The 21,176-nt window shown below is 45.5% G+C and overlaps 1 protein-coding gene across 1 annotated transcript in view; it reads left to right on the top strand.

The window, feature by feature from the left end:
• Positions 1-7: 7 nt before the first annotated feature.
• The window catches only part of VPS52 (VPS52 subunit of GARP complex), a gene marked incomplete in the record, with an annotated part of 44,402 nt that continues 23,233 nt past the window's right edge, over positions 8-21,176 (top strand). The window contains 8 exon segments of the mRNA XM_073598200.1: positions 8-114; positions 2,872-2,944; positions 6,981-7,033; positions 10,548-10,623; positions 12,609-12,676; positions 14,578-14,753; positions 18,365-18,515; positions 19,629-19,729. Coding sequence (XP_073454301.1) covers positions 106-114; positions 2,872-2,944; positions 6,981-7,033; positions 10,548-10,623; positions 12,609-12,676; positions 14,578-14,753; positions 18,365-18,515; positions 19,629-19,729 — 707 coding nt within the window.

Below are 21,176 nucleotides of genomic sequence, written 5' to 3'. Positions count from 1 at the left end.
GACCTCATTTCCGCCCCGGACAGGGGATTCTGGGGGTTGTAGTCCAGAACCCGGAAGTAGAGGCGGAAGCTGAGTGGCTGATGTGTCTGGGGGACCAGAGAGGAGATGGCTGAGGTGAGGGGGATGGGAACACCTGCTGCTTGTGTGCTGGAAATACTGTGCAGCCCTGTGTCTGCTCTGTTGCCTGTGCATCTCATGTGTTGTGTTCTGTCCTCCTGATTTATGTCCAGCAAAAAACTTACTTTGTAGTGATGGATGGACACAGGCAGGCTGTGACATCTCCTACCTTCTTCTATCCCTTTATACATGCAACAGTGAGCTCTCCTTTCATCCAGCTACCCCACCACCAAGTCTCACTTCTTCTGCTGTATCCCCTGTAAGGTTCCGTAGGTGAAAATGTAGGTCAGAGGGAGAGCTGGAAGCCTCCTATAGGTAGTAAGAGATGGGAGCATAGGAAAGGACATCACACCATCGAAGTGCTGGAGTTTCCGGGGTCAGTTTTAGGGTGGACTGCCCCTTTAAAGAGGACCCTCCCCACCCACTTTCTGTCACTTCACTCCTACCAACCTCCACACCCTCTACACAATTGGACACTTTTTTTTAAAAAATTTGAGGGACCCCCCCCGTCCTTCCCTCTCTTGTAGGTAATTACATGCACCCCAGAGAGCCTTGAGGTACTCTAAAGTGCATGTGTTACTGCATGTCATCAGGGGTGTGGCTACAAGATCCAGGGAGAGGTAGCCAGCTCCCGATGATGTCCTAGAAGAAGATGGTGGCACATGCATGTCATCAGGGGTGTGGCTACAAGATCCAGGAAGAGACAGTCAGATCCTGATTATGTCCTAGAAGAAGATGGCGGCACATGCATGTCATCAGGGGGTGGCTACAAGAACCAGGAAGACACAGCCAGCTCCTGATGATATCCTAGAAGAAGATGGCGGCACATGCATGTCATCAGGGGGTGGCTACAAGATCCAGGAAGAGACAGCCAGCTCCCGATGATGTCCTAGAAGAAGATGGTGGCACATGCATGTCATCAGGGGGGTGGCTACAAGATCCAGGAAGAGACAGCCAGCTCCTTATGATATCCTCGAAAAAGATGGCGGCACATGCATGTCATCAGGGGGGTGGCTACAAGATCCAGGAAGAGACAGCCAGCTCCTGATGATGTCCTAGAAGAAGATGGCGGCACATGCACACCATCAGGAGTCTGGCTACAAGTATCAGGAAGACACAGCCAGCTCCTGATGATGTCCTAGAAGAAGATGGAGGCACATACACGTCATCAGGGGGGTGGCTACAAGATTCAGGAAGAGACAGCCAGCTCCTGATGATGTAATAGCAGAAGATGGCACATGCACATCATCAGGGGTTGGCTGCTGGAATAAAGTATAGAGAGCCAGTGCCATCATAGAAGAAGATGAAGGCACATGCCTATCATCAGGGGGCTGGCAACAAGAATCAATAGGAGACAGCCAGCTCCCGGGGATGTCCTAGAAGAAGATGGAGGTACATGCACATCATCAGGGGGGTGGCTACAAGATCCAGGAAGAGACAGCCAGCTCCTGATGATGTCCTAGAAGAAGATGGAGGTACATGCATATCATCAGGGTAGTGGCTACAAGAACCAGGAAGAGACAGCCAGCTCCTGATGATGTAATAGCAGAAGATGGCACATGCACATCATCAGGGGTTGGCTGCTGGAATAAAGTAGAGACAGCCAGTGACATCATAGAAGAAGATGGAGGCACATGCCCATCATCAGGGGGCTGGCTACAAGAATCAATAGGAGACAGCCAGCTCCCGGTGATGTCATAGAAGAAGATGGAGGTGCACGCACATCATCAGGGGGTAGCTACAAGAACCAGGAAGAGACAGCCAGCTCCTGATGATGTCCTAGAAGAAGATGGAGGCACATGCACGTCATCAGGGGGTGGCTACAAGAACCAGGAAGAAGCAGCCAGCTCCTGATGATGCCATAGAAGAAAATGGTGGCATGTGTGCACCATCAGGGGTTGGCTGCCAGAACCAAAAAGAGACAGCCGGCCCCCAGATGACAAAAGATAGAAAAATGGCAATGTGGGACCTGGTAAGCAGCGACATGGTGGGTTACTACAAAGCACAAAGCAACGCTGGATTTGCTGGGCGTGTGAGTATGTTTTGTTTTTTTTTGTCGAAAAGGTGACAGGAAGGGGAAAAAAAACAAAACATTTTTTTTCCTTTTGGGATAAAGGTTTTAAATAAATGAAAGCTGATTGTTGTCAGCATTCCTGTCAGTGTTAAACGATTGGTCTCATCCCTGTAACTGCTACATCTGCAAGAGAGCTTGTTCTTTTGAAGAACAACAGACTTACTGGCTGGATCAGCACAAACAAACAAGGATTTCACAGCACACTTCCCAGCCTGCAAAAAAAAAAAAAAATTGACCCTGTCTAGCAATTCAGAATTGTTAGACGGGGTCAGTTTGCTTGGTTTGCAGGCTGGTTGGTAAGTATGCTGGGAAATCCTTGTTTGTTTGTGATGTGCATTGCCCTTCCATGTGCACCTTGCTGCAAAGGCCAGTTATAGGTTGGGGTGGTGGCCACTTTTTGTACAGTTACTGGCAGGATCACCAGGTGAAAATAAAGAAGAGGAAGCCTAAAAAAAGAAAACAAATGCAGCCGCCACACCTAAGAATGAATATAATAAATGTTTGCTTTTGGGTTTATTATTACTGGTAACAATTATGCATTGAAGGGGAGCCCAATCAACAATCTCTGACTATTCTCCGGGAGTGCCGTAATATGTACTCAGTGCGGTGTTTTTATATAAGTCTAGTACAATGTGTGTAATATCAGTATAATTATTCCTATTGTATATCCTTTATTGCAGATGGATGACTTAACCCTGAACCTCGGGGACCTGGACCTCACCTCCGATGACATCACTCTGGACACAGTCAGCAGTAAATATTTGATTTCTCAGACTCTCACACAGTCTTCCCCACTTCTATCTGTCCCTTGTCATGTATATGTTAACCGCTTCAGCCCCGGAAGATTTTACCCCCTATCTGACCAGAGCGCTTTTTACAATTTGGCACTGCGTTGCTTTAACTAACAATTGCGCGGTCATGCAACTCTGTACCCTAACGCAATTTGCGTCCTTTTTTCCCCACAAATAGAGCTTTCTTTTGGTGGTATTTGATCACCTCTGCAGGTTTTTTTTTTTTGCACTTCAAACAAAAAAAGAGCGACAATTTTGAAAAAAAAAAAATATATATTTTTTTTAAATTTTTTGCTATAATAAATATCCCCAAAAATGTTTTTAAACAAATTTCTCCATCAGTTTAGGCCTCTCTCTCTCTCTCTCTCTCTCTCTATATATATATATCTATTGAGATATATATATATATATATATATATATATATATAACACATACTTTTGTTTAAAAAAGTCGCAATAAGCGCATATTGATTGGTTTGAGCAAAAGTTACAGCATCTACAAACTATGGGAAAGATTTTTGGGATTTTTATGGCATTTTTTAAATTATTATTATTATTTTTTTTTTTACTAGTAATGGCGGTGATCTGCAATTTTTTAGCAGTACTGCGACATTGCGGCAGACAGATCGGATACTTTTGACACATTTTTGGGACCATTGACAGTTATACAGCGATCAGTGCTATAAAAATGCACTGATTACTGTGTAAATGTCACAGGTAGGGAACCCTAGGGGGGGATCAAGGGGTTTAATGTGTTCCCTAGGCGTGTTCTAACTGTGAGGGGATGTGACTGACTAGAGCAGGAGCCAGATCGTTGTTCCTACTTAGTAGGAACAGACGATCTGTATTTCCTCCCCAGACAGAACAGGGATTTGTGTGTTTACACACACAAATCCCCATGCTGGCTCTCTCGCGGGTGGCTGGCGGTGATCATGCCTGCCAGCCACGCGCATCGGGTCCCCCGCCGTGCAGCGGGCACACGTGCCTGCTATGGGCCTTAAAGGGGACAACGTACTCATACGGGGTTTCGCGGGAACGTGCCACTTTGCCAACGTATATCAACGTGAGCCGGTCGACAAGTGGTTAAATAATGGGGTTAAGAAGGAGGGAGACACAGAAAGGAGAACAATGCAGACAAGCTGCGTTCTCTGTATACAGATCCATTTCCTAACTCTAGATATCAGAGATCAGACAGAGGTCATTTCTCTGTTTACCCCTTTCTAGCCACTTGCTGTCCATGCACTGTACATACTGCGACAGTGCGGGCCGGCTGCTCCGTGATTCTGCTCTTCCGGGTAGGGGGCAAGCCGCTGGAGTCATAGCAGAAGCTGATCAGCGGGTGCCAGCCAATAAATGTCCGCCGGGACCCGCTGATCGGCAAGGCGACACACTGGGCAGAGCTCCGTCCTGTCAGCGGGGATGTGCTTGATTTTGTTTCCATGCAAAGCAGGGGATATAATTCAGCACATCCCTTGGTGAAAGCAGCACACAGTACACATAAACACTGGTTAGGCACACATTTGACCATTTGATCACCCTAGATCAGGGGTAGGCAACCTGGTTCCCTCCAGCTGTTGCAGAACTACAAGTCCCATCATGCCTCTGGGAGTAATTGTAACTGCCAACCTTGCAATGCCTCATGGGAAACATCCGGGAAGTGTTTCTGTTATCCTGACTGGATGTCAAATGACGTCCAGCAGGATAACATGCCGCAGCGCGCCCCCCGGGGGCGCGCATCGCGGCGATCGGTGGATCGGTGTGTCAGTCTGACACACCGCTACAACGATCTTGGTAAAGAGCCTCCGGCAGAGGCTCTTTACCACGTGATCAGCCGTGTCCAATCACGGCTGATCACACTGTCAATAGGAAGAGCCGTTGATCGGCTCTTCCTCACTCGCGTCTGACAGACGCGAGTAGAGGAGAGCCGATCGGCGGCTCTCCTGGCAGGGGTCTGCGCTGATTGTTTATCAGCGCAGCCCCCCCGCAGATCACCACACTGGACCACCAGGGATCGCCACTAGGACCACCAGGCAAGGGGCAACATGTGGATGGCCAGGTATGTACCCCATGGCCATCCACATGTGCCCAGTGTGCCAAATCTGTGCCAATCAGTGCCCACAAATGGGCACTGATTGGCACCATTATGTTGCAGTGATGCCCAGCAATGCCATCCTTAGGGGAATCACTGCAAACAAGCAGTGTCATCAGTGCCACCCATCAGTGTCCATTCGTGCCACCTGTCAGTGCCCATCTATCAGTGCCCATCCGTGCCCATCTGTACCAACTATCAGTGCCACCCATAAGTAACCATCAATGTCAACTACGAGTGCCCATCAATGCCACCTATGAGTGCCCATCAGTGCCGCCTATGAGTGCCCATCAGTGCCACCTATCAGTGCCGCCTATCAGTGCCCATCATCAGTGCCCGTCAATGCCACCTCATCAGTGCCACCTCATTGGTGCCATCTCATCGGTGCCCATCAGTGCCGCTGTATCAGTGCCCGTCAGTGCAGCCATATCAGTGCCCGTCATTGAAGAAGAAAACGTACTTATTTACAAAAAGTTTTAACAGAAACAAAGAAAAACTTGTTTTTTTTCAAAATTTTTGGTCTTTTTTTATTTGTTGCGCAAAAAATAAAAACCGCAGAGGTGATCAAATACCACCAAAAGAAAGCTCTATTTGTGGGAACAAAATGATAAAAAATTTGTTTGGGTACAGTGTAGCATGACCGCGCAATTGTCATTCAAATTGCGACAGCGCTGAAAGCTGAAAATTGGCCTGGGTGGGAAGGTGTCTAAGTGCCTGGTATTGAAGTGGTTAAAGAGGAGCTCCAGCCCCCCTGAAAACATTTTAAGTCAGCAGCTACGAATACTGCAGCTGCTGACTTTTAATATATGGACACTTACCTGTCCAGGGAGCCCGCGATGTCGGCACCTCAGCCGATCTTCGGGTCGGCTGACGGGTGCAGCCGCCCCCATTCCTGGTAAGGCAAACTGGCAGTAAAGCCTTTCGACTTCACAGCCGGTTCCCTACTGCACGTGCGCGAAGCGGGCTGCGCTTTCTAAGGGGGGCCCAACTTATGAGAGACAGCGCCGTCTACAGAAGTGGGGAATGGTACTTGTCAAAAACAGTTACCCGTCCCCAACCCCCCCCGAAAGGTGCCAAATGTGGCACGAAGGGGGGGGGGAGATAAGCGGAAGTTCCACTTTTGAGTGGAACTCCGCTTTAACGCCTTCGCAGCCAGTGTCATCAGTACGGTGTCAGTGCATATTTTTAGCACTGATCACTGTATTAGTGTCACTGGTTCCCACAAACTGTCAGATTGTCCGCCAAAATACCGCTTTTCTGCTTTAAGTCACTGATCGCCGCCATTACTAGTATAAAAATAAATAAAAATTCCAGTATATATCCCATAGTTTGTAGACGCTATAACTTTTGTGCAAACTAATCAATATATACGCTTATTGAGATTTTCTTTACCAAAAAATATGTAGCAGAATACATAGCCTGAATTTACAAAGAAATCAGATTTTAACATTTTTTTAATTGGATATGTTTTATAGCAGAAAGTCTTTTTTTTTTTTTGTTTATAGCGGAAAAAAAAAAAAAACGCGCAATTGTCAGTTTAAGTAACACGGTTCCGTATCGCAAAAAATAGCCTGGTCATGGAGGGGGGTAAATCTTCCAGAGGTCAAGTGGCTAGTAAATAGACAAAACTGTCAGAATTGGGATTTCCCGTGTCAGTGAAAATGTCTCAAGCTGAACTCCGACCCTCCATTCAGCCTTGCACAGTTGTACCGGCTCCTCTCTTGTACGGAAATGTCTTACGCTCCAAGGGGGTAAAACCTTCTGGAGGTCAAGTAGTTAAACTTCAGCTTTCGATAGGCCCATTCCACTTCCTGTCACCTCTCCCATTGGTTCTTTCCATGTCTCATTTCTCCATCTTCTGTCTGTCCTTCTCTGATTGCCCTCTGACTTTGTGTCTCTCTCTCTTCAGTTCACATTCAGGAGAATCTGGAAGATGCTCTTGTCCAGGAAGCTTTGAAGACGGTGAGTGTGTAACAGAAAGGAACCGTGATGCTGAAAACAAATTAAGCAAATATAGTGCTGTGCAGCCAAAGATATTTTGAAGAATAATTGCAGCCAAATATTTAAATAAAGTTGGGACAGTACTGAACATCAGTGTCCGGTGTCACAGAGACAGGAAATAGGAAGAATCTCACTAATAGTGATGCAGGGAGCAATAAAAATCCTACAGAGAATCTGACCCCACACAGCTTTAAAAAAAAAAAAAAAAGGTTTATCTTTTATAGAGGTACACAACTTGATTATAAGCAACCAAGAAAACACTTTCTTCTATCCAAATCCACAGGAAACTTTGGCTCAAAGTGATTGTAAAGACAGAAGGTTTTTTATCTTAAAGCGGAGTTCCACCCAAAAATGGAACTTCCGCTTTTCGGAATCCTCCCCCTCTCTGGTGTCACATTTGGCACCTTTCAGGGGGGAGCGGATACCTGTATAATCCAGGTATTTGCCCCCACCTCCGGGCATAGATATTCGCGGGTACCCGTGGATATCTATGCCATATCCGGTGCCTCATCCGTCCCCTTCCCCCGCTGTCTTCTGGGAGACACACAGGTCCCAGAAGATAGCAGGGTCCTGTGGGATTGCGCAGCGCAACTCGCGCATGCGCAGTAGGGAACCAGGCTGTGAAGCTGCAAGGCTTCACTTCCTGATTCCCTTAGTGAAGATGGCAGCGCCTCCACCTGAGAGCCGAAGGACAGATCGGCTTCGGGTGTCAACATCGCGGGCGCCCTGGACAGGTAAGAGTCCATATTTTAAAAGTCAGCAGCTGCAGTATTTGCCATCTGAGATTCTCCCTCCCTGATTGGCTGAAGCACAGTAAAAATCAACTAACCAATTAGGAGAGAGAGGGGCGGGGCCCCATGTCTGAATGGACACAGGGAGCTGTGACTGAGCTCAGGTGCCCCTGTTTCATCAGATTAGGCGACCCTTCAGATTTTGAAACGGAAGTGACGTTCCGGCGCCACCATCTTGCTATACCCCGCACTTGTCCACAGTAAGGATACACTGAGAAGGGGGCAAGTGGACATCTTCTTACACCTGCCGGAGTTTTGCATTACACAGTTATTTTTAACAGTAAACTCAGCTTACATAGTGAAATTCAGTATTTAGAAACCCAACTTACTGTTTACACGTTGAATTATAAAATCTGTGGTGTTCTGTCAGACTAACAAACCTGTGAGATGAGCAGGTTTGCCGCTGCTTTTAAAATTCAACATCTAAACAGTCCGTCGGATTTATATATACTGTATTTCACCATATCTGTTAAAAATAAGTGTGAAAAGCTAAACTCCAGTGGGTGTAACAAGATGTCCGCTTGCCCCCTTCTCAGTGTATCCTTACTGTGGAGGAGTGCGGGGTGTAGCAAGATGGCGGCGACAGAACGTCACTTCCATTACAAATTCTGACGGGTCGCCTAATCTGACGAAACAGGCCCATAGCAAGCTGCTTGCTGTTGGGGCACTCAACAGGAGCCAGAGGCCAGGATCACAGAAGAGGGACTCGAGAAGAGGAGGATCTGGGTTGCTCTGTGCAAATCCACTGCAGCAGAGCAGGTAATTATAACATGTTTGTTATTTTTATAGAAAAAAAAGGCGAGCCTTTACAAACACTTTAAGTGCTGGTCGGTGAAGCAAGTGTGTAAAAAGGCCTTGTTACGCCTAGGCTTCGTGGGAGATCATCTTTTTTAAATGTTTGCCGGAAGAAATATATAAAAACCATACTGGTGACCCCACAATAGGGATAAAGCTTTTTAGCAGAAGGAAGTTTACCAAGACTCGTGGCCACTCATTAAAATTAGAAGAAAAGAGGTTTAACCTTAAACTAAGTAGAGGGTTCTTTACTGTAATGCCCCGTATACACGGTCGGATTTTCCGACAGAAAATGTGTGATAGGATCTTGTTGTCGGAAATTCCGACCGTGTGTGGGCTCCATCACACATTTTCCATCGGATTTTCTGACACAAAGTTTGAGAGCAGGCTATAAAATTTTCCGACACCAAAATCCGTTGTCGGAATTTCCGATCGTGTGTACACAAATCCGACGGACAAAGTGCCACGCATGCTCAGAATAAATAAAGAGATGAAAGCTATTGGCCACTGCCCCGTTTATAGTCCCGACGTACGTGTTTTACGTCACCGCGTTTAGAACGATCGGATTTTCCGACAACTTTGTGTGACCGTGTGTATGCAAGACAAGTTTGAGCCAACATCCGTCGGAAAAAATCCTAGGATTTTGTTGTCGGAATGTCCGAACAAAGTCCGACCGTGTGTATGGGGCATAAGAGCGGTAAGGATGTGGAATTCCCTTCCACAGGCGGTGGTCTCAGCGGGGGGCATCAATAATTTCATATTTTGCATCAAACATACTTCAGTCCTCTTCTTCTTCTTTTTTTTTTTTTTTTTTGAAAATGTTTTTATTATTACCAGACAATTAGGGTTACATACAGTAGTAAAACTGTGCATGAAAAGATCCATAAAAGTACATTGATACCCGGAACTCCGTGTACATTTATCGAAACACAGTGTGTACAAAATATATAAGCACCAATTGTACTCCTGCAGTCCCTACTGCGAACTAACAGTGCACCACAGAGAGCCTGGTAATTACCATTTTTCCATTTTAGTCCCTACCCCCTCCCCGAAAAAAAAAAAAATAATAATCCGACCAGCCGTAACCTTTCAACGTATAACCAAAAAAAAGAAAAAACAGAATCCGAAAAAATCAATATCATCCCCTTCAGGTCCGTCAAGTGTGCAAAACTATACCCCTAATAAACAGATCCCAGGAATAAACACCCCATCCCGTTCCCCCCTCATATACCTTCAAATATCCACCTCCCCCTTCTAAGGCTGGGTTCACACTGCAGACGGATGCGGCTGACGCCATTGGTCCGGTACGTTCCTGTTCTCTGTTTCAGGGACGAATCAGTCCCAAATTTTTGCCTGAATTCGGGACCTAAAAAAGGAACCAAAGACGCAGAGGACTCCTGTGCAATCCACTCTACTACTACTGAGCCAATCACAATCTCCTGTCATGCGAATTGGATGCTGGAAAATCCCCATCCAATTCGCACTAGTGTGAACCCAGCCTCACCTGTCAGTAGAGTCCACCCAACAGAATTCTTCAGTCCTCTTTATTACATTCTAGTACTCTTTGTTTTTGAGGAGGGGCAGTTAGGGGATTTGAATGGAAGAAGGGTTACCTAGGTTGCCTTTTATCAAGCTATGTCCCTCAATGGATTTTACAGTGAGTATGAAAATCCTAGTTTTCATTGCTGCCTGCGTTCTCATGGTAGAGATCACCCCTCACTTCCTGTTTTGTGACCACTGTTACTGAGACGGGAAATTAGAGTTTATGTTCCCCCTGTGGGGACAATACCAGAAATCAAAATCTGTCCCTGTGTATAAAGTATGTTTTGCCTGGAGTTCCACTTTACATAGTCGGCATAAATAGTTATCTCTCTTTTTATCTTTTGCAGGGTGTTGATCTCAGACAATACTCCAAACAAGTTGAAATGGAGCTGCAACAGATTGAGCATGTGTCCATCAAAGACTGTATCCTTCCAGCACTGGCCAGGATTAACCTCATCCCATTAAAGGGTTTTGGGTTCACACTATGTGCAGAATGTCTCGCAGCAGAGGGTCTGGTGTGTCCCTGTTCACCGTTTCAGGGGCGAATCGGGCCCAAATTTTTTTCCTGAATTCAGACCTGAAACGGAGTCAAAGACGCACATAACCCTTCTGTTGTGTTCTCCGTGGCTGCTCCAGAGATGTGTAAACCGCCTCCATTGAGAGCCAGTTACACTCTCCTGTCATGCAAATTGGATGCAGGGAAACCCACATCCAATTCGCATGAGTGTGAACCCAGCCTTACTCTTTTTGGACCTTACAAGATAATGAGGCAAGCATAGGAATGGATTTGTTCCCAGCACAGCGATTTGTTTAGCAGGTGGTGTAATGGATAATAATGAAAAGGTTTTTTTTTTTTATATGTGTTATTAAGGCCCACAAAAGATGCTGTGCACATAGCACCTTCAGCGGACTTTTCCAGCTGCAAATCTGACGGACTTTAGATTTGGAACATGTTTCAAATCTTTACGTCGTAACTCCGCCGGACCCAGAAATCCGCTCGTCTGTATGCTAGTCCGACGGACAAAAACCGACGCTAGGGCAGCTATTGGCAGCTATTGGCTACTGGCTGATCGTGTGTAGGCAAGTCCGTTCGTTAAAAAGTCCGTCGGAAGTCTGTCGAAAGTCCACTGGAAAGTCTGTCGGACCAGTCCGGTCGAAAAGTCCGCCCATGTGTACGCGGCATAAATCCATGCAGGGCTTGCTGAGCTGTATTGTCAGATAACTAGCCCAATTCACCTGTGTAGCTAGCTGACCGCATCACCGAGCAGAGATTGATTTCTGAGCCGCAGCTCAGGAGGAGAAGGGGCATGACAGGCAGTGCACACAGAGCCTGCACAGCCCCAACAATACCCCCCCCCCAAGCTGCCAGGTAGAGCATTGCAGTGTTGTCTCCTCACCTCGATGTGTCCTGGGCCAGGAGCTGCAGCCTGCTATTCAGGGCACAGAGAGAGTGGAAACTGTCAGCTTGCGTGCTGAATGATTGCAGCTAGAGAAGAGTGCTTTCATTCACAAAAACACAAGCTGACAACAGCACAGGCCAGGTACTACATCAGGCTGTCTTGGACAAGTGTAGTAGCTGGTTGCACAAGCTGACAGTTTGGGCTCAGTGCCAGCTGTAAATCCCACACTAATATTTATGCTTTGGAAGTGGGGAGATGGGGGGTTGTAGCTACAGCCAGCAATGGCAGAAATTAAAGATTTATTTCATTTAACTTCCACTGCTCAGATTTTAATGGGAACAAGTGCTATGTGCAAATGATCCCCTGGAGGATTTAACATGCTTACTTTTCTTTTGGTGATAGTTCTTTAAACTTAGTCCATTAAAGTGTATCTAAAACCAGCACTTTTTTCAGGTATGGATTGTGTGGATATGGTGTTAGAACCCCTGTCCCATCTCTTATTGGAGGGATTTTTCCATCACTTGCTGTCCCAGTGATAGTTTGTCAAAGGGACAGGAAGTAAGTGAAAATTTCCACCAGTGTAGTCACAGACAGTTGTAAAAATCTGACAGTTGTTCTGAACCTTCTCCATAGTGAGTCTTCTGACTCCTCTCAGCATCCCCTGCACTACCTACTGCTCTCTTGCTGAATAAGCCATAAATATCCAGATATGGCTATTGGACTAATAACTTAAAAAAAAAAAAATGACAACAGTTTCTAAAGGTTAAGGCATGGTGTTGCCCCTTTCTCTTTTTCTCTTTGGTATGGCCAGCATTATGGTGGGCATACAATGCAGCCCTAAGGTATTACCAATACCTGGCCTTACCAAAAATCACTTGCTGAATGTGACATACTTGCAGCAAGAATTCCCCTGCACATATTGGTTTAGTTGCACAATCAAAAACACCCATTTTTCATCCTCTGTAGCTGATTGCTCCACAGATGTGTATATTCCTCAATGCATTGCAGATATAGAACAGAGTCAGAACATTGCTTCTCTCCACAATCAAATTATCGCCTGTGATGCCATCCTAGAGGTAAGCTCACCTCTCATAGGCTCTGTAGGTCCTCCGTAAGCTTTACCCTCCCCTGTCTGCACTCTCCTGCCTGGCAGAGGGTCACTTAAATGGTGTGTGATACTTTTTGGCCTGACATATAAGCTCTGAGGGGAAAGAAAAGGACTAGGGTTGCACTGATACCACTTTTTTAAGACCGAGTACTGACTGATACTTTTTTTTCAAGTACTCACTGATACCGATTACTGTTACTTTTTTGTAATGTCTAATGTCATGTGACAGTGGCACTAATATGCAGCACTGATGAGGCGTGGACTGTGCCTTTTTTTTTTTTTTTTATATATAAATATTGTCAAAAATAAAATTGTCAAAATTTTGCCATATATATATATATATATATATATATATATATATATATATATATATATATATATATATATATATATATATATATATATATATATATATATATATATAAAATGAAGGTTGACTATGGCTATGAGTTCTGATATGTTGGGCGCCAAAATTTTGCGCCACATTTTGGTGATCAGCGACTTAGCCGCCAGCAAGATTTGAAGGATAACATTATATTATTGAATGGCGATTCTTTCGACACCTAAGTTCAAAATCGCTATGGCTGGATCTGGTGATATTAATAACCCAGTGAGTCTGGAAATTAATTGGAATGTCTGGTGCCAAAAACTGGATATATTCTTACATGTCCATAGAATATGAATAATAGTACCCACTTGCCCACATTCTCTCCAGTAGAGAGAGGACTGAGCAGGATAAAACTTGGCCAGTCTATAAGGGGTAAGATACCACCTGTTTTTTTTGGGCTAGCTCCCAGTGGTTAATGCAGTGTGTTATCATGTATGAGTATTGTAGGGCTTGCATCCACTGGGCCTCCGAGAAGGAGGAATGTAAGTCTTTTTCCCTTTGCATTTATATTTTTTTTAACATATTTTTTTACAATGCTTTCTATTTTTGTGAGGGGGGTGGTGGGTGGACGGATGGCGTCAGTGTTTAGTTTTTTGTTTTTTTATTATTTTTACAATTTTACTTTTAAATATTTATTTTTTTCAATTTTTCCTTTTCTTTTTTAAATTTTTTTTATCAACCCTGTTGGGAGGGAAGGGGGCTTTGAGACAGGGAAAGGGACTGAGCACACAGATTTTCCAGTCCCTTTCTCTGCAGCCTCAGCTGCATTGAAGATGAATGGACAGGAGACAGAGGCTCCTTTCCATTCACAAACTGAAGCATCGTAATCACAGTTTATGATGCTCAGGTATGAATGGACAGAGTCAGTGATCACTGACTCTGTGCGTTCGGAAAAGGAAGGAGCTGGTAAATGACATATTTACCGGCTCCTTCCTCCGCTCTCCATCCTGACAGATCTGGGGCAGGGGGGGACTGGAGGAGGACAGAGGGGGCAGGGGAGCAGAGGAGGACATGGAGGGTGACCTTATGGGGCACAGAGGAGGAAACGGAGGGGGACCTGAGGAGGACACAGGGGACAGTCAGGGATGATTGGTGCAACGGTGGGGGAAGTTACAAGCAACAATCTCCCTGTATAGATTTCAATAAAGCCGCTGAAAGCCGTGGGAGGGAGAGGAGGAGAAGCTGCTGTCTGCTGCTTTATTGAAATCTATACAGGGAGATTGGTGCTTGTAACTGCCCCCATCCGCCGCACCAATCATCCCCAACTGCCCGGGTATCGGATTAGGCATCAGAGCATTTGCACGAGTACAAATACTTGTGCAAATGCTCGATATCTGCACCAATATAGATACTAGTATCAGTGCAACCCTAAAAAAGACTGTATTTCCTTTGCCAGCCCACCTGATTCCACTTGTTTTTTAATATTGCACCATTTTCCTTTTCCCTGGTGTCTGTGAATGTTGCTGTTTTTGTGTTTGCAGAGAATGGGCCAGATGCTGGGTGGATTCCAGTCGGACCTGAGCTCTATCAGCTCAGAGATCCATTCCTTGCAGGAGATGTCTCTGGCCATGAACATCAAGCTGAAAAACCGTCAGACCGTCAGGAGCGAGCTGAGCGAACTGGTGGATGAACTTATCATTCCCAACAACATGATAAAGTAAGAAAAGGAGAAACGGCAGGAGACCATGTGTGTGTGTGTGTAGTCATATCTTGCTGTGGTGTTGCCTGTAGTGCCAACACAAAACCAGCTTCTAAAATGGCCATGGATTTAGAAAACATTAAGTGTATATCATCCCATTGCTTTATTACTGACAACAATGATTACCGACTTGAAAAAGGTCCTTATAACAACAAGAAACAATACATGGACGGACCACAAAATGACTTGAAGTGAACCTTTTTTACGGTTTGCACAATTAAAGAATAATTCCAGGCATCGGCATGTTATACATAGGTACACGAGCCCAGCTTGGACCAATGTACAACGTAACTATGTACAGTATCTCACAAAAGTGAGTACACCCCTCACATTTTTGTAAATATTTTATTATATCTTTTCATGTGACAACACTGAAGAAATGACACTTTGCTACAATGTAAAGTAGTGAGTGTACAGATTGTATAACAGTGTAAATTTGCTGTCCCCTCAAAATAACAATACACAGCCATTAATGTCTAAACCACTGGCAACAAAAGTGAGTACACCCCTAAGTGAAAATATCCAAATTGGGCCTAATTAGCCATTTTCCCTTCCCCGGTGTCATGTGACTCGCTAGTGTTACAAGGTCTCAGGTGTGAATGGGGAGCAGGTGTGCTAATTTGGTGTTATCGCTCTCTCTCTCTTATACTGATCACTGGAAGTTCAACATGATAACCCATGGCAAAGAACTCACTGAGGATCTGAAGAAAAAAAATCTTGCTCTACATAAAGATGGCCTAGGCTATAAGAAGATTGCCAAGACCCTATAACTGAGCTGCAGCACGGTGGCCAAGATCATACGGCGGTTCAACAGGACAGGTTCCACTCAGAACAGGCTTCGCCATGGTCCACCAAAGAAGTTGAATGCATGTGCTCAGCGTCATATCCAGAGGTCGTCTTTAGGAAATTGACATATGAGTGCTGCCAGTATTGCTGCAGAGGTTGAAGGGGTGGGGGGTCAGCCTGCCAGTGCTCAGACCATACGCCGCACAGTGCATCAAATTGGTTTACATGGCTGTCATTCCAGAAGGAAGCCTCTTCTACAGATGATGCACAAGAAAGCCCGTAAACAGTTTGCTAAGACAAGCAGACTAAGGACATGGATTACTGGAACCATGTCCTGTGGTCTGATGGGACCAAGATAAACTTATTTGGTTCAGATGGTGTCAAGCATGGTGTCAAGCGTGTGTGGCAACCAGGTGAGGAGTACAAAGAGAAGTGTGTCTTGCCTACAGTCAAGCATGGTGGTGGGAGTGTCATGGTCTGGGGCTGCATGAGTGCTGCCGGCACTGGGGGGCTACAGTTCATTGAGGGAACCATGAATACCAACATGTACTGTGACATACTGAAGCAGAGCATGATCCCCTCCCTTCGGAGACTGGGCCGCAGAAAAGTATTCCAACATGATAATGACCCCAAACACACGTCCAAGATGACCACTGCCTTGCTAAAGAAGCTGAGGGTAAAGGTGATGGACTGGCCAAGCATGTCTCCAGACCTAAACCCTATTGAGCATCTGTGGGGTATCCTCAAATGGAAGGTGGAGGAGCGCAAGGTCTCTAACATCCACCAGCTCTGTGATGTCGTCATGGAGGAGTGGAAGAGGACTCCAGTGGCAACCTGTGAAGCTCTGGTGAACTCCATGCCCAAGGAGGTTAAGGCAGTGCTGGAAAATAATGGTGGCCACACAAAATATTGACACTTTGGGCCCAATTTCAACATTTCCACTTAGGGGTGTACTCACTTTTGTTGCCAGTGGTTTAGACATTAATGGCTGTATGTTTAGTTATTTTGAGGGGACAGCAAATTTACACTGTTTTACAAGCTGTACACTCACTACTTTACATTGTAGCAAAGTGTCATTTCTTCAGTGTTGTCACATGAAAAGATAGAATATAATATTTACAAAAATGTGAGGGGTGTACTTACTTTTGTGAGATACTGTATATGATATACCTGGCTGATCCCCCTGGAAACTGGATATCACTGAAGTAGACACCACTACTCCACTTGTTTGTGGGTCCCTCAAACGAGGTCAGCTGCTTGGCACAGGTGCCATTCAAAGAAAGCTGTAGGGGATATTTACTTAGGCCCCTTTCACGCAGGAGTCATCTGTTCAGTCACGTTTTTGGTAAGAAAAAATGGATTCAGTTTACATCAGTTTATCCATCTTCCGTTTAGTTCTGTTCCGTTTTACATTCATTTTCCATTTTTTTAAAGGGAACAAACATGAAGCCTTGTTTCGTTTAACCACTTCCCGCCGACGTGGCACATATATGCGGCCTCTCGGTGGGTGGGTTTTAACATTGAGAGGCCACATATATGCAGCCTCATGTAAACCCTTTTCTGTGCTGAGAGCGCTTGCCCTTCGTGCTCCCAGCACAGTCATCGACAGGGTATGGAAAGCCCAAGATGCATACTTACGATCATGTGCCCGGTGTGACAGCCAATCACAGCAGTCACATGACCCAAATGCCCGCCTCCACCTTCTGGCATTTAGAAGCTCTTAAAGGGCCAGGAGGCCACAGCAGGAAGGGGTTAAAAAAACAGACCTTAAAGACATGGATGAGCGAGTTTGGGGTGGAGCAACTTGACTGTCCTGACCTCAATCCGAAAGAATACTTTAAGGATGGTAGAGCGGAGACTGCAAGCCAGGCCTTCATGTCCAACATCAGTGTTTGACCTCACAAATGTGCTTCTGTAAGAATGGTCAAACATTCCCATAGACACACTCCTAAACTTTGAGGGCAGCCTTCCCAGAAGAGTTGAAGCTGTTATAGCTGCAAAGGGTGGGCCAACTCAATATTAAACCCTATGGACTAAAGCCTGGTACACACGATACGATTGTTGGCCAACCGAGCATCTGATTTTTGTCAAAAGGGTGTGTGCCTGGATTTTATCTTGCATACTAGCGTTACACAATTGTCGTGCCACAAACACAAACTTAGTGACGTACTACGAGGAATTTCAGCTCTTTGCCACAACCTTTTGGGCCCTTCTGCTAATTTTGTGTTTGGTGAGCATTGATTCCAAGCATGCATGTTTGTACTTTTGACTTTTGTGTGACGGATTTGTGTACTGACCATACGAAAATCTGACGTCAAACCGTTGTCCGACCAAAAATTTACTAGCCTGCCATCCAACACTTTTAATAGATGCAAAATGGTAAACATATACCTTGAGTCAGACTCTTCTGAACAGTGAAAGACAACCAAAAGATCTGAAGTGATACAAAAAGACATCCATCCATATCCAATGCAAAACGTCTACAGAAGCGCCAATAAAATAGGTTATGTTAGAAAACATCAAGAGGAACCATAATTGGTGAAAATAGTATAATAAGGCACCACTAGCTAATAAAGAAACTAAGACAAAACCCCAAATAGTTGAGGAAAGAGGATGTTAATCTTTTAAGGAAGGGCAGCAAAAAGATTGTAGAGTGGCTATAAAACAATAAAGTCTCTGATTCTGGTCTTGGCAGTTTGTGCTGCTTACTGGCCACTTCCTCTGTTCTTGCTGGCTGTAAGTGTGGTTATGACTTGTCACCAGTTGGTACCTCTGTGTTACAGTGTCATCCTGGAGGTTCCTGTCACCGATCAGCAGTTTGTGGAGCAATTACAGGAACTCAACAATAAGATCAATTATGTGAAGGAGCAGGCGTTCAAAGACACGCAGGCCTGTGCCGATGTCCAGGATACTCTGCAAAAACTGAAGATCAAGGTTAGTAATAGTCCACTCCTCCCCCCGCCTGCCATCAGTAAAAGAGGAAAAACTTCACACTTACGAGCATACTATAGAGTACACCCATGCGAGGGCCATGTTTACCTACCCGTGTAGGTAAACATGGCCCTTACATGGGTGTACAGGTGTTCCATGCAGCCCTGTGCATGTCAACTGGGAAGCAGCAGTTGCACAGACACAGCCACTGGTCCCAATCTGACATCCATGCAGGTGCACAGCCTCGAATGCAGACAGTGTGAACCCAAATGTCAAATTGGGAGCAGCGGCTAGGTCCGTGCAGCTGCTTTGTCCCATTTGACATGAATCGGACTGCTTGCAAAGGGATGCATGGAACACTTGTGCATCCCCATGTAGGTAAACACTGCCATCACATGGGTGTACATTGTAGTATGCCCATGTGAATGAGACCGAAGGAGAAGACAGTGGGCCAGATAAAGCCATACATACACAAAGCTTGACAAAATGAATGAAGAAAGCAGATGGAACGTGTAAAAATGAGTGGTGTCTGTGTAAATGAGTTGGGGGGGACAAATACTCCAAGACATACCTTTCAATTAAGGCACCGTTCACACTTGTGTGACGTCATGCGACTTTGGACAGAACAAGTCTCATAACAAGTTGCAGCTTCTTTTCAGCGGCACCCGTTCAGATCGGTCCGCCTTAAAGTCGCAGCGATTTTGAAAAGGCGCCTGCACTACTTTGGTGCGACTTGGATCCATCGAGTGTAAAGTTGCATCAAAGTCGCACTGGAAATCATGCGACTTTGGACTTGCGCTAGTGTGAATGGAGCCTAAAGGATCGAAGATGTCAGGGTTGGTGTGTAAGTTGGTAAATAAGGGGGGGGGGTGGAACTAGAGAAAGAGAGAGAGCAGGTTAAAAGTCATGTGCAAATTAAGGTACGGTGGGGTGGGTAAGGACGGATGTGTATCGGTGTCAGTGATTGTTGTGTTGGGGAGGGGGACCATGGGGGGCTAAGGAAAGGTTTTATGAAGGAAAGTATAGCATGGGAAGGGGTGCATGCAGCTGCACAATGCACTTAATTTCTTTTTATCTGGTATTATAAATCTCTTTGCTATGGATCTTGTATTTCAGGCTGTGGCTAAAGTTCGCGAGTTCATTCTACAGAAGATCTACTCTTTCCGCAAGCCAATGACTAATTATCAGATTCCCCAGAATGCACTGCTCAAATACAGGTCAGTTTGTTTCTTTAAAGTGGTTGTTAAGCCACTCTAACCTGTATACACCATCAGCATTGCCTCCTATTGTAGTATCTCCCTGTGTGTGTGATTTATAAAAATAAATGCTGAAAATGTCTCATTTCACTGACGAGATTGCAATCACATGACTGGCCAGCTTTCTCCTTTCCTCCTCTGAGAGATGCAGCGGGCGGGGCTGAGATTCCCCTGCTGACGTCAGTCTGGAGGAGAGGAGGAGAGAGCTAGCTGGTCATGTGATCGCAATCTCGGCTCTTAAATGAGGTATTTACAGCATTTATATTTATAAATCATTCACAGAGGGGGGGACACTGCAATAGGAGGCAGTGCTGATGGTGTATACAGGTTAGTGTTATGAGAGCAGCGGGGGGGGGGGGGGGGGGGGGGCGGCACTGTCACGAGCAGATAGAAAGGGGAGGGGGAAGGAGGACACAGAAGCAGAGAGGAGAGCTGCAGATAGCAGGCTGCAGATGACAGAGGCACGTAAACTGACCACGGTGTCAGGGCTCAGCAGCCATAATACATAGTGGTCAGTTTACAGAGGGGTGGGGAGAAACTGGCAGGATCAGCCAGGTTTTTTAGGTGTTACAGGGAGCCAAATGACAACAGGACAAGCACTGTGTCATATAACATGCTTTAAAGGAGCAGGATCCTTTTTTTTTTTTTGGGGTTAACAAAGGCTTTAACGCTGGCTTAAAGTTAAAGAGACCATGTTGCCAGACCATACACTTCCACAACAATCTTCCTATAAGATTATATGTACACTTGATGTATTTTATGAATGCTTTTTAACCTGTAAATGCCTTCCTTGTGTAGACATTCAAAAGCCCTGAGACTGCTGCCGGACGCTGCCATCTTGGATGTGATGTCAGCAGCCCAGCAGACTCAGAGCTGTCACTCAAATGACACGCTATAGCAGGGGTCTCCAAACTTTCTAAACAAAGGGCTAGTTTACTGTCCTCCAGACTTTAGGGACCGGACTATGGCCATTGGGAGTAGGTTATACTGCTGTCAGTGGGAGTAAACCATGCATCTTTGGTATTAAGAGGAGGTATAGTGCCCCGTCGTTGATGTCAGTTTGAGGAATAGTGACCCGTCGGTTTCAGTTTGAGTAATAGTGCCCCATCGTTGGTGTCAGTGGGAATAATAGTGCCCCATTGTTGGTGTTTGCTTGAAGAATAGTGCCCTATCGTTGGCATCAATGAGAGAAATAGTTCTCTATTGTAGGCATCAGTAGCAGGTATATTACCCCATTGTTGGTGTCAGTGGGAGAAATAGTGTCTTGTATTAGTGGAAGGAAAAGTGCCCCAAGGGCCGCATAAAGGCAAGCAAAGGGCCTTGGCCCCCAGGCCACAGTTTGGAGACCCCTGCTTTATAGTATATACTCTATAGTAGTATAGATAGCGAGGTTCGTGGTCTACATCGC

This window comes from Aquarana catesbeiana, linkage group LG09 (assembly GCF_042186555.1).
Source record: "Aquarana catesbeiana isolate 2022-GZ linkage group LG09, ASM4218655v1, whole genome shotgun sequence".
Lineage (NCBI taxonomy): Eukaryota > Metazoa > Chordata > Amphibia > Anura > Ranidae > Aquarana > Aquarana catesbeiana.
Note: the sequence above shows the minus strand (reverse complement) of the source record. Positions and strands in the feature narration are given on the sequence as shown.